Below are 14581 nucleotides of genomic sequence, written 5' to 3' on the forward strand. Positions count from 1 at the left end.
ATTCTTGTCCAACTCTCAATGGAGCTTTATCTTTTCCTCTATTTTCTCCCGCGAATTTCCTTCTATTCGAGAGCTTGTATCTCAATAAAAAATAAAAACAAAACAAGTGTCCTAATAAAATCCTTCCTTGAGAGTTGTTTCTGTCCTAGCGCATCGTACTTTGAGGGCCTAATGAAGCCTTTTTTCTGTCTTGCCTCAAAGAGATCGGTAAGTAGTCCTCTCGCATGTCATTTGTAATTTTCATTCTCCACGTTTCCATCTTGCTGAGTGTTAGCTTATTAGATTACTCTCAATGAACCGTTTGCATGACCGTCACAATATTTTTTATGTGAAGGTATTTGATATAATTAAATTAGCATCATACTTTCCTAGTGAACTACTCGCCTTTCGTAAACTGCCGAGCTGGTGTCGTGTCACGCAACTCTACGGGTTCACAGCTCCACATTTAATTATCTGTTTGCTTCGTCCTATACAAATTTTTTTGGTGAAAAATCTTAATTAGACTTGCAAACATTTAGTGCCTTGGCTGATTTTTGTTTTTTTACTCTAATTTTGCACAGATGAAGTGTGATTTTTTTCAAATGTATTTACTATACGTACAATATAATGTTTCTTTGTTGCTTCAGTCAGATTTTTTTCGATTTTAGGTATACTGATAGAGTCTAAGCTTTTTTTACAAGCTAGTACAGATTTTCGCTTTTCAACGAGCTACATTCTTGCACGTATTTAGAATGCGAGGATACTAATTGTACTTATTTATTATTTACTTATTTTCTTTGCTGCTGCCATAATTAGTGTCAGGTACAAATTTGAATGCAGTCTTTTTAGGAATGAGAGCACAACCTTATCCAAATTGCTTTACCTGAATTCCAAAATAATTAAAACCACATTATTTCAGAATGAATATTACTGAATGAATATGCTCATGGCTTAATAAGAGCGTTTTCATTTTTTTAATGAAATGAGGACTGTATTTCGAACTCATAGTAACTATATAACGAGTTTTCTTCTCGAATTATCTGGGACGAAATTCGCATTAGATGAATTTATCGCAGTACACTTTGCATCGCATGAGTTTTTACCTCAACGTTACCGCATTGCTAGACCAAGACTATTGTTTATTTACAAAGTTCGTCAAGTTAACGTTTCCTTGAGATTGAATCTCTATCATTTCTATCGTTTTCTCGAGATTAAATCTCTAACGTTTCCTTGAGATTAAATCTAACGTTTCTTCGATATTAAATCTCTATCGTTTCCTGGAGATTAAATCTCTATCGTTTCCTTGAAATTAAATCTAACATTTCCTTGAGATTAAATCTAGTTTCTTTGAGATTAAATCTCTAACGTCTCCTTGAGATTAAATCAAATGTTTCCTTGAGATTAAATCTCTTATCATTTCCTTGAGATTAAATCTCCAACGTTTCCTCGAGATTAAATCTCTAACGTTTCCTTTACATTAAATCTAACGTTTCCTAGAGATTAAATCTCCAACGTTTCCTTGAGATTAAATCTTTAACGTTTCCTGGAGACCAAATCTCTAACGTTTCCTTGAGATTAAATCTCTAACGTTTCCTTGAGATTAAATCTCTAACGTTTCCTTTAGATTAAATCTCTAACGTTTCCTTGCGATTAAGTCTAACGTTTCCTTGAGATTAAATCTAACGTTTCCTTGAGATTAAATCTTTAACGTTTCCTCGAAATTAAATCTAACGTTACCTTGAGATTAAATCTAACGTTTCCTTGACATTAAATCTGACGTTTCATTGAGATTAAATCTCTAACTTTTCCTTGAGACTAAATCTACTGTTTCCTCGAGATTAAATCTCTAACGTTTCCTCGAGTTTAAATCTCTAACGTTTCCTTGAGATTAAATCTTTAACGTTTCCTTGAGATTAAATCTAACGTTTCCTCGAGATTAAATCTCTAACGTTTCCTTGAGATTAAATCTAACGTTTCCTCGATATTAAATCTCTATCCTTTCCTTTAGACTAAATCTCTAACGTTTCCTCGAGATTAAATCTAACGTTTCCTTTATATTAAATCAAACGTTTCCTTGAGATTAAATCTCTAACGTTTCCTTGAGATTAAATCTAACGTTTCCTCGAAATTAAATCTCTATCGTTTGCTCGCGATTCTATCGTTTCCTTTAGATTAAATCTCAATCGTTTCCTGGATATTAAATCTAACGTTTCCTTGAGACCAAATCTCTATCGTTTCTATCGTTCCCTCGGGATTAAATCTAACGTTTCATTGAGATTAAATCTAACGTTTCCTTTATATTAAATCCAACGTTTCCTTGAGATTAAATCTAACGTTTCCTCGAGATGAAATCTATCGTTTCATTGAAACCAAATCTCTATCGTTTCCTCGATATTAAATCTCTAAATCTCTATCGTTTCCTGGATATTAAATCAAGCGTTTCCTCGAGACTAAATCTCTATCGTTTCTATCGTTCCCTCGGGATTAAATCTCTATTGCTTCCTTGAGATTAAATCTATCGTTTCCTTGAGATTAAATCTAATGTTTCATCAAGATTTAATCTCTAAATCTCTATCGTTTCCTTGAGATTAAATTCAACGTTTCCTTGAGATTAAATCTCTAACGTTTCCTTGAGACCTAATCTCTAACGCAGCGGTTGTGCACAGGTCGAGAGGTCGTATTCCAGTGTCGAGACGAAGGACGCCTTCGCTCAGCTGTCAGATGGTCACGCCCGAACAACCAAAACCTGCCTCGGGGCTACACGGACGAACGTGGACGGCTCACCATACCCAACATTCAGGTGAATCTTCAAAAATGTATCATGTGCAAATTTTTATTTGCGATAATTTGTTTGAAATGACGAGACGACAACTAATGACTCATTTGAGTTTGGAAATTAAATATTTCGCAGTCAAACTTGGTTGTGTTATTTATTTTTGAATGGTCGAACCTTATTTTTTTTCTTTCTGTGTTCAGGCTACGGCTTTTTAAGGGAGATCGTTTCAACTTTGAATGATATTTACATTATGCATTTTCAGAAGAATCTTGTGTAATTATATATATATACTTCATCATTTAGAAAATTAGGCCTGAACTTACTAATATGAATGAAGTCATTTAAATTTGTTGCTGCTGATGATTTAATAGTTTAGATAATACGATAACGGATGCTGATTGTTTAATAATTTAGATAATGCGATAACGGATGATGATGGTTTAATAATTTAGATAATACGATAACGGATGATGATGGTTTAATAATTTAGATAATACGATAACGAATGCTAATGGTTTAATAATTTAGATAATACGGTAACTGATGATGATGGTTTAATAATTTAGACAATACGACAACGGATGATGAAGGTTTAATAATTTAGATAATACGATAACGGATGATGATGGTAGGTTTAATAATTTAGACAATACGATAACGGATGCTGATGGTTTAATAATTTAGACAATACGATAACGGATAATGATTATTTTTTTCAGCTCACTGACGCCGGAGTGTACTACTGCGAGGCCGTTGGGGTACGGCCTGATACGCCAGGGTCCAGGAAGACCGTCTACCTTGAAGTCGTGCCCTGTGAGTCGTCTTACAATAAACATCTTTCTTGACTTGAAAAACAAAACATTATTTTCATTCAAGTGCTAAGTTTATTGTATGTTCGAACAATTGGGTTCTAACGTTACGTTCGTCCCTTTTTAGCGCATTTTCTCATTTATTGAAAAAATGCACTATTGTTCTCGTCATGTCCGTCTGTCTGTCCGTCTGTCTGACCGTCCGTCTATCCGTGACTTCACGTTTTCGTCGACGAGAAAATGCGCTCTCTGTCACTCACTGCAGTGAGTACTGAGTTATATTTTTTATATATATTTTCAAATAACTTTATCTGTATGTGCAATGATGTGGAGAACCTCTAAATTTTTTATCTCATAAATATTTCTTTAAATGATACCGACATTTTCTGTTCCACGCTGCACGGATGCACAGACCTTAACAAAAAGTTCATTGAGAGACCCTTGTCAGATAGCATGACTTTGGTCGAGGACCATCCCTTTGAAAATCTTGTACTCCCGCTTTTTCCTCACACAATCCCAAACGATCATTCCTTCAGGACTGATTCAGAACTCCTCAACGTAACCGAATTCTTTTGGAAAATTTACACAAGTGGAAAAAAAGTCAATAGGCCTCTTCTCCGATTAGGGAAGAAAGCAAAGAAAACTGAAAAAGAGTCCCGTCTTATAAACAGGAATCGTAGCAGCCGTTTGAAAAATAAATTGAGTAAAAATAATTTTGTACAACAAATTAGTCGAGGAAGAAAGGCTTCATCTAAGATTTCTAAAGTTCTAGAGCAACAACCACTACATTATAGAAAAAAGTCTCCCAAATCAAACGTCTTTCCGGAGAACCGTAATGTGAAAAACAATCACTCACATATTACGATTCGAAAAATTTCGGGACACAGGAATACCTTAAAAAGTCGTAAACGAACCAACATTGGCGTAATGTCTAAATCATTTAAAATTTCCTCAAACCCAACCTTCAATTCCAACGGCAACACTCAAAACCACGATGGTGTGAGCAACAGCGATAAAAATCTGAACTTGGATCGTGATTTAACGAATTCCAGAACCAGTCACGGTAGACATAAGGCGATACCTCGCTTACACGCGACTAACCGAGTGCCAAGTAGTAGCTTCTCTTCCTCAAACTATGGTGTCCGTGACCACAAACAAAATAATTTCTCTAATAACATTATTGATAAAACTAAGAACGTTCAAAATGACCTTCCTCCCGGACTCCATCCCTTGTCGTTGACAAACCTTGTAGCGGAAAACCTTGTCACTCCTAAGCCCACTAAGACCAAATACATTGGTAACTCTAACACTAACCACATCCCCGGGGTTATCATCAGCAACCGCAATGGAGATCACTTCGAGTTTGTGCCACCGCACACGCTCGTGTCAGGTATATGCGCATATGTTATTCCTCTTTAACTTTTCTTGGAATAAAATCTTGAAAAGAATATACGTGCACTCGGCGTTAGTGTCGGATGTCAGGAAATTTGTAATCATTGTTCTCAGCAGTGGACATTTCTATAAAGTTTCTAATCCTCTTTTTTATATAAATCATACTGTGAGCATAACATACTGTAATGACAATGTGTGTCTATGCATCAAATAACGTAACAAAACCGAAGTATTCATTTACTTCTCAATAATTAGTTCTTTTCTAGTTGCGTAATCCCTTTTAAGGAGCCTTGTAATCTAAAAATTCCTGTATCAACACAATTTTTTTCTTTGGCTTAACGTATTTTTCTTCTGAACGCTTTCTTGGACTGCACGTTTACCACTCATCGTAAGTATAATAGTAAAGTTTGCAGCTTAAACATACTACGAGTGTGAGAAGAAAACAATTTACCTGCTGAAGTTGCACTGATAGCTCAACTGTCTTTTATGTTGGAATTAGCGATATTAGTTGTGCATTGTCTTCACACCTTCACATAAAAATCAAAGGCTGATACAATTTTATGACTCGAAATTCAAAACCAACATTGCACATGTTTGTCCTATCGACTTTTAGCTATCAATCATCATTTATTTCAATTATCATTTATTTTATTAGTTATTTTTAACATATTGAAGTTCCTTCCCGTTCCCAAAGATGCCTCGAAAAATGTGACCAGCTACTACTTGTATTAAGTCTGGATACTCTATCGTTACCAGTTTAATAATTACCGAATAATTCAGTTACTTCGCATGTATAATGGAATATTTCATTTGTACATTAGACTTAAATCATTTAGAACGAGTTCCTCTATTACTGACCTGACTTCTTATCAAATGTAAGTTTTCCCACCAGCTGATTTGTCCACTTTGCTGAAGGCACCTCCAAAAATTTTTTTTTCCCAATATTCATGTTCTCCCCTCCTTGATTTCTTATTCGTATTTGTTTGTCATTTTGCCGAATGCGCCTCCAATTTATTTCCCAACATTCATGTTCTTCCATCCTATTTTCTTATTTTATTTTGTTAGATTGCTCATCAATCCTGTTTTTTTATTTGTATCTGTTTGATTGCTCATCAAATCACTCGAGCCGGTAATGTTACACTGCATTCTTCCTTCAGTCGAATTGCTTGCTCAGCAATTCACTCGAGCCGTTATTGTTACACTCCATTCTTCCTTCAGTCGAATCTGTTTTATTGCTCATCAATCCTGTTTTCTTATATATATCTGTTTTATTGCTCATCAATTCACTCGTGCCGTTATTGTTACACTGCATTTTTCCTTCAGTTGAACTGGCGACTCCTGCACCGGTGCCTACAGCTTGCAACCTGAACCAGGCGACGTGCATGAACGGCGAGTGCATCCCCAAGAGCGCGGTCTGCGACGGGGACTCTGATTGCTCCGATGCTTCCGACGAAATGCGATGCAGTCAGTTGCAGACATTAGAATTTTCGGTTAATTTTCAGTCACACTAAAGTGAAAAACACACTAAAGTGAAAAACACACTTCAGTGAAAAACACACTTCACACTAAAGTGAAAAACACACTTCAGTCACACTAAAGTTCAGTCCCACTAAAGTGTTTTTGAACTTGAACTGCTTGCTGCGACAATCTCTAGACAGAAAATTCAAAATATTAGAATTTTCGGTTTTACACTAAAATGAAAAACTGTTTTTAAACTTGTGCTTGCTGTGACAATCTCTAGACAATAATTTTAAAAGATAATTGAAGCTCTTTATATTATTCTTGTTGTTTCAATTCACACGGTTTTGAAACCCTAAACCCTTAGTGAATGGCAAAAAAAAATACAATTAAATTAATTTTTCAAAACGTGAATGGTAAATAACAAATACAATTAAAACTTTCAAAATACGATTTTGCAACTTTTCATGTTTCTTTTTTAATCATAAACCATACATAAATTGCACCTGTTTTTGAATTTATTTTATTTTGGTACAAATTTTATTCAATATAAATCCATTTTTACTCTTGGTTATATTCGCCTTGTTATCTCAGACCCTCTGGGCTGTGAACCGAACGAGTTTCAGTGCGACAACAAGCGCTGCGTGCTCAAGACTTGGATCTGCGACTCTGATGACGACTGTGGTGATGGCTCGGACGAGCGCAACTGCGGACCTTCTATTCCAGGTAATGCATTGCATGAGATACATAAAGGCATTCACTGAACGACAGAAATACGGTTATTAGTATTACCATCACCTCAATAGCATGAAGTGGTTACAGTTCAGAGTACCAGGATTGGAGCAGAGAGGCGCGGGTTCGATCCCAGCTCTGTGCGCCAGTTTCTGGTCAGAATCGGCGAAGAGGCCGGGCGGTTAAACACAGCAGAATTGTAGCTGAGAGTTGCGTGTTCGAGACCGCAACAAGTTGTCAATGTTCTGCGATGTTAAGAATCAGCGACAGGCCTACGGCCTAAAAAACGCTAAAACCGCTATTTCATTCTATAATAAAAAATGTTCTCGGAATTTTTTTCACAAATAGATTTTTTCTCAGTATTTGAATCTACTTATACCACAAATTGCCAATGACGTTCCCCGGTTTTGTAACTTGAGGTTCACAAATTTGTACATGTTAGGTTTTTCAACGTTTTTTTATGCAATACTTCACCAAAATTTGTTATTCTGCTCACCACCATAGCCTCCTACGCACAAGCTTTTGATTTAATCCACTAGACAGCCACCCTCTGCACGCGTCCAGGGGCCATACTTTCAAAATTCGCTAAGTGAACGTAAGTTCTTACGCTCTATTTTCATGTCCATGATTGGTGGATTTTGCTTGAAAGGCCTTCAATAATTGGCTGATGAAATTACGATCTCTTAACTTTTTTTGAAAGTATAGGCCCAGTACTGCATCCACCGCTACAGTCTCTGCAGAAACTTGATCGTTTCTTCATAAGCTTCTCAGGAAAAATATTTCGCTTACATTCTCTACGACATTCATGACGACATTATTACATTGTATGTGCACCAAACAGGCGCTCTTTGCAACATCAACGAGTATAGCTGCCAGGCTATGGATCAATGCATCCCTAAATCCTTCCACTGCGATGGAGAGGTCGACTGCCGCGACATGTCGGACGAAGTTGGTTGCTCTAAACCTACCTTCATCGAGTCTCCTCCTAGATCTTATTCAGTGCAAGTAACAGAGACCTTCACACTTACCTGCCGTGCCATCGGCGTGCCCGTACCCACCGTCATCTGGAGGCTCAACTGGGGCCACGTACCCGACAAATGCACCATGACCAGGTGAGCTCATAAATATAGTAAATACAAAATGAATAATATTAAATAGTAAATATATTAATAAACTAATAATATTAATCAGGGCCGTTAACCCTCTACCGCCGTGTGTGACTTCCGGGAACATGACTTTTAACTTAAATTATACGTAAGCTTTATAGTGTAGCAACCTGAGGACGTTTGTACGCAACAGAGAACATTTTAAAGTTGTCGTACGTGGCGGCAACCATCAGTGCAAGTCATTTTGCGCTCACTAGAACGTATCCTTTTTGGGAAGTAGGCGCGTGACAATATTGCTCCAGTTACTCATGTCAGGCGCTAGAGGGTTAATGAGCCTCACTCAGGAATAATCAAATTATCATCTTCTTAACCTAAATGAGATCAAGTTGCTCCTACTCGTTTGTTGCAGTTATAAGCCTCTGATTTTTTTTCGTCAACATAACGAGTCTCAATACAGACGCGGAAAAAAATCGTCAAGAATTCAATTTAGTTCACCCTGGATAAATATGAACTCTTGCAACATCTTCCTTTCAACTTTTTCAGCATGTTTTCTTCATGAGTAACATAAATAATTTCATCAGTACGATATTGACAAACAAAAGAATCGGTGTGGCACTTAAAACATTTCGAAAAGACCGCGATTTATCATGGCTTTATCCATAAAAAAATTCGTCCGGTGATAGCGAGTATGTGTATGGTCGAAATATTACTCATTGATATTATATTAATTTTACATGTAATCACATTTACTGAAACAATATACCGGTGATGCCGAGTATGTGTCTGGTCGAAGTATTACTCATTGATAATATATGAATGTTACATATGATCACATTTTCTATAACAATACACCGGTGACAGTGAGTATGTGTCTGGTTGAAGTAACATTAACATATGTAACATTAATAATATATGAATGTTACATATATGATCACATTTTCTGAAACAATATAACGGTGAGAGCGAGTATGTGTCTGGTTGAAGTAACATTAACATATGTAACATTAATAATATACGAATGTTACATATACTCACATTTTCAATAACAATACACCGATGACAGCGACGCTGGGTACGGCGTTTTGACATGCCCGGACGCCCGCCCGACGGACCAAGGGGCGTACTCATGCGAAGCCATCAACATCAAGGGTTCGGTCTTCGTCGTGCCCGACACAATCGTGACCGTCATCGGTCAAGAGTCGGTCTGCTCGCCCCCGCAGTTCAACGCTCTCGCCACGACCACGCGTGACTGCCTTACTTGCTTCTGCTTCGGGGCTACCACGGACTGTTACTCCACGGACCGATACGTTTCCCAGGTACGTGTGGTTTGTTGGTTCACGTGTCCCAGTGGTTCACCTTGTTGGTTCACGTGTCCTAGGTGCGTGTGGTTTGTTGGTTCACGTGTCCCAGGTGCGTGTGGAGCTGGGTTGTTGGTTCACGTGTCTTGGTTGTTGGTTCACGTGTCCAAGGTACGTGTGGTTTGTTGGTTCATGTGTCCTAGGTGCGTGTGGTTTGTTGGTTCACGTGTCCCAGGTGCGTGTGGTTTGTTGGTTCACGTGTCCCAGGTGCGTGTGGAGCTGGGTTGTTGATTCACGTGTCTTGGTTGTTGGTTCACGTGTCCCAGGTACGTGTGGTTTGTTGGTTCACGTGTCCCAGGTACGTGTGGTTTGTTGGTTCACGTGTCCCAGGTACGTGTGGTTTGTTGGTTCACGTGTCCCACGTGCGTGTGGTTTGTTGGTTCACGTGTCCCACGTGCGTGTGGTTTGTTGGTTCACGTGTCCCAGGTACGTGTGGTTTGTTGGTTCACGTGTCCCAGGTGCGGGTGGAGCTGGGTTGTTGGTTAACGTGTCTTGGTTGTTGGTTCATGTGTCCCAGGTACGTGTGGAGCTGCATGGGTTGTTGATTCACGTGTCTTGTTTGTTGGTTCATATGTCCCAGGTGCGTGAGGAGCTAAGTTGTTGGTTCACGTGTCTTGGTTGTTGGTTCACGTGTCCCAGGTACATGTGGGTTGTTGGTTCATGTGTCCCAGGTGCGCGTGGAGCTGGGTTGTTGGTTCACGTGTCCCAGGTGCGTGAGGAGCTGGGTTGTTGGTTCACTTGTCTTATGTGCACCATTACTGTTGGTTCTGTCAGGTAGTGTCAATGTCAATTGTTAAGGTGTTTGACGACGGGTATGGAAACGATGCCAATTGTCGTTGACGTGTTGAATGAGTAGCACTGAAGACAGAAATTGAGTTCTTCTGAAGTTACGGAGTTCCTTTAGTACGTAATCTTCGGTTTATTAGAGTAGTTTTGTTTCTTCAATTTACTTTTGTGTTCTGTACTTAATGCTTATGAAGCTTAATTGTTGGTTCTGGAGTTGGACAAACCCAGTGAGGAAGATACGTAGGAGGCTTGTTGGTTCGGGTGATCGAATTCACTTAGTGGTGCATATGCAATGTTACTCAATTGAAACGATGAAAAAAAAACTGATTTTATTTCCCCCAGCTTGCCATTAATATATTTGTTTCCCATCTTTTCAGCTGCCGCCGCCCTCGTCAGATTCCTTCCAAATAGTTGGCGTTAACCAGGACCAGACGCTCGGCAACTACGTCATCAGAGACAACGAGTACCCGCTGTCCAACCGCTACGTCTCCACCGACTACCTTGGATCTGCTGCCGTAAAACAATCCATTTAATCTCAACGTTATCGTTAGAAATTATTATCCGACTACCTCGGATCTGCCGCCGTAAAACAATCCATTTAATCACAACCTTATCGTTATGAATGATTAGTAGCGTTACAACGATAATCGATAATGTTTTTAAGGGGTTCATAATAATCCGTTATCGTTATAAATGATTAGTGTCACTTCGACGATAATAATAACGTTAACGATATTATAATTAGTTATCGTTATAAACGATTAGTGGCGCTGCAACACTAACAATAGCGTTAACTATGTAATAATTCGTTGTCCTTTTAAACGATAAGTGGCGTTTCGACGAAAATAATAACGTCAACTATATAATAATCCGAAATCGTTGTAAACGATTACTAGCGTTGCAACAATAATAATAACGTTAACGATATAATAATCAAATGCTTAACGATATGATAATCCGTTAACGTTAAACGATTAGTAGCGTTGAAACAATAATAATAACGTTAACGATATAATAATCCGTTATCGTTATAAACGATTAGTGGCGTTTCAATGATAAAAGTAACGTTAACGATATATTAATCCGTCATCGTTATAAAACGATTAGTGGCGTTTCAACGATAATGATAACGTTAACTACATAATAATCCGTTATCGTTATGAACGATTAGTGGCGAAAAAAACTTCCCAGGAAATTTAAGACCCACGTTGATCATTCCCTTCGATTAGTTCAATGCCTGATCGAAAAAATTATTCTCGATTTTGCCAAGAAATTCGGTGAAATTCGGAATGAAAGCTTTTATCAAAAAGTTAGTATAGGTTCTCCTCAACACCAGTGGTCTTGTAAAGATTATAAATTGAAGCAATCTGTAGCTCGAGTGAGCGGGCAATCCATTTTTGAAATCATTAAAATGATTTTTATTTAAATTTATAATCTGCTATGAATAGGAGAATTTTGCTACGCCGGCTTTTGGTAACAAATGTCATCGCCTGTTATTGCCCATGGTTTTAAAAATGGATTGACGTGAATACTAAAACACTTCGAAAATTTTAAATGGTTTTAGTCAGGCTTAAAAAATTTATATAGTTTTTTAGGTTGTTTTCTACTTTCCATGAGAAATATTCGCAAAAAGTTAAAGTTATGAAAAACTAATTTCTATCTTAATAGTTCTAGAACCCAATACGTAATCAATTGCACTCGCTATTTAAGTAATGCAAACGCAATCACCTTGTCTCCAACATTTATCAACAACCCAAACATAACACATCAATAATCCCACAGTTGAAAGTGCCTGACACAATTACCTTGTCTCCAACATTTATCAACAACCCAAACATAACTCAACAAAAATCCCGCAGCTGAATAATTTCTATCTCTATAGTTTTAGAACACATACGTAGTCAATTGCACTCGCTAAATAAACTATGATAGAAACTCAATTACCTAGTCTCCAACATTCATCAACAACCCAAACAAAACACGTCAATACTCCCGTAGTTGAAAGTGCCTTACCTTGTCTCCAACATTTATCAACAACCCAAACATAACACAAATATTCCCGCAGTTGAAAGTGCCTTACCTTATCTCCAACATTCATCAACAACCCAAACAAAGCACATCAATAATCCCACAGCTGAAAGTACCTTACCTTGTCTCCAACATTTATCAACAACCCTAACTTAACACAACAATAATCCCACAGCTGAAAGTGCCTTACCTTGTCTCCAACATTTATCAACAACCCAACAAAACACATGAATAATCCCGCAGTTGAAATAAATAAACAATGATACAAACGCAATCACCTTGTCTCCTACATTTATCAACAACCCAAACATAACACATCAATAATCCCACAGTTGAAAGTGCCAGACCGCACTCGGCTGGGCGGACCCAGTGACCTGCTGGTGTACTCGCTATTTAATCAATGCAAACTCAATTACCTTGTCCTCAACATTCATCAACAACTCAAATATAACTCATCCATAATCCCGCAGTTGAAAGTGTTACCTTGTCTTCAATATTTATCAACAACTCAAACATAACATAAATAATCCCACAGTTGAAAGTGCCAGACCGCACTCGGCTGGGCGGACCCAGTGACCTGCTGGTTTACTTCAGTCTGCCAGCCTCGCACCGCGGCGCTCGTCTGCTCTCGTACGGCGGCTACCTGCGCTACACCATCCGCTACACCGGCGTCGGTGCCGGCCAGAGCGTCAACGGCCCTGACGTCATCATCAGGGTATGTCTATTTTCATACTAATTAACGATGAATTTGCTTAGAATTTTCGTCGTTTCTAAATTCTTGGCCAACAATCTACGATAATAATATATAATATAACTAACGGCACCAAGATGTATCTCGGTCCTGAACCAGACGTTATCATCAGGGTATGTCTATTTTCATACTAATTAACGATGAATTTGCTTAGAATTTTCATCGTTGCCGGCCAGAGCGTCAACGGTCCGGACGTCATCATCAGGGTTAGTCTATTTTCATACTAATTAATGATGAATCTGCTTAGAATTTTCATCGTTGCCGGCCAGAGCGTCAACGGTCCTGACGTCATCATCAGGGTTAGTCTATTTTCATACTAATTAACGATGAATTTGCTTAGAATCATCAGGGTATGTTGCAGGCTATTTGCATTCTGATCAATAAACATTTCAGGTATGTTGCGCACCATTTTCATTCTGATTAATAATTATTTCAAGCAGTCAACCCTATTGCATCTGTACATATGCTAGAGATTTTATTATAGAATGAAGACCTTAGTGCGAGATCAGTTTGATTGTTTCTTGTAATTTACTTCTATTTCAAGCAATTCAACTATTGCATCTTGTACATATGCTAAAGATTTTATTATAGAACCAATACCTTAGTGTGCGATCAGTTTGGCTGTTTCTTAAAATTTACTTATTTTATTATTTTATTTACTTAATATATATATATTTTTTTTATTTATATTATACAAAATATATATTAAATATTAAAATATATATTATATTATATCTTTTTTATCTATATATATTTTATTTATTTATTATTTTATTTACATATATATTTTTATTTTAAATTTCCATATTTCGCATGGCAGGGCAACGGCCTAACCCTGAAGCACATCCTAACGTCGCCTCCAGCACCAGGGCAAGACAACCGCGTAGACGTGCGCTTCTGGCCCGGTCAGTGGTATCGTACCGTGCTGCAGGTCGGCACCCGACTCCTGCCGCAGGTCGCTGCCACGAGACAGGACATCATGATGGTGCTTGAGAACATGGACCTGCTCCTTATAAGGTGGGTGGCAATCATGATGGTGCTTGAGAACATGGACCTGCTCCTTATAAGGTGGGTGGCAAGGCCTTGCTGTGTGGGAATGCTTTTAAGAGGTTCATCTTAAACGCTGGTGATGTGGGAATGTTTTTCTGGGGTTCATCTCGAACGCTGGTGATGTGGGAAAGTTTTTATGGGGTTCATCGTGAACGCTGGATATATGGGGATGTTTTATGGGGTTCATCGTGAACGCTGGAAATATGGGGATGTTTTTATGGGGTTCATCGTGAACGCTGGAGATATGGGGATGTTTTTATGGGGTTCATCGTGAACGCTGGAGATATGGGGATGTTTTATGGGGTTCATCGTGAACGCTGGATATATGGGGATGCTTTTAAGAGGTTCATCATGAA

At 38.2% G+C, this 14581-nt stretch overlaps 1 protein-coding gene across 1 annotated transcript in view; it reads left to right on the top strand.

The window, feature by feature from the left end:
* LOC108674300 (basement membrane-specific heparan sulfate proteoglycan core protein) overlaps positions 1-14581 on the top strand; it is a 218311-nt gene that overhangs the window by 118809 nt on the left and 84921 nt on the right. The window contains exons 37-46 of the mRNA XM_047885790.1: positions 2646-2779; positions 3475-3568; positions 6280-6420; positions 7009-7140; positions 7988-8258; positions 9316-9568; positions 10774-10911; positions 12757-12804; positions 13008-13139; positions 13996-14192. Of these exons, the coding sequence (XP_047741746.1) occupies positions 2646-2779; positions 3475-3568; positions 6280-6420; positions 7009-7140; positions 7988-8258; positions 9316-9568; positions 10774-10911; positions 12757-12804; positions 13008-13139; positions 13996-14192 (1540 nt within the window). The remainder of the gene's footprint in view (positions 1-2645; positions 2780-3474; positions 3569-6279; positions 6421-7008; positions 7141-7987; positions 8259-9315; positions 9569-10773; positions 10912-12756; positions 12805-13007; positions 13140-13995; positions 14193-14581) is intronic.

The sequence above is a fragment of the Hyalella azteca genome, unplaced genomic scaffold, assembly GCF_000764305.2.
Source record: "Hyalella azteca isolate HAZT.00-mixed unplaced genomic scaffold, Hazt_2.0.2 contig3122, whole genome shotgun sequence".
Taxonomy (NCBI): Eukaryota; Metazoa; Arthropoda; class Malacostraca; order Amphipoda; family Hyalellidae; genus Hyalella; species Hyalella azteca.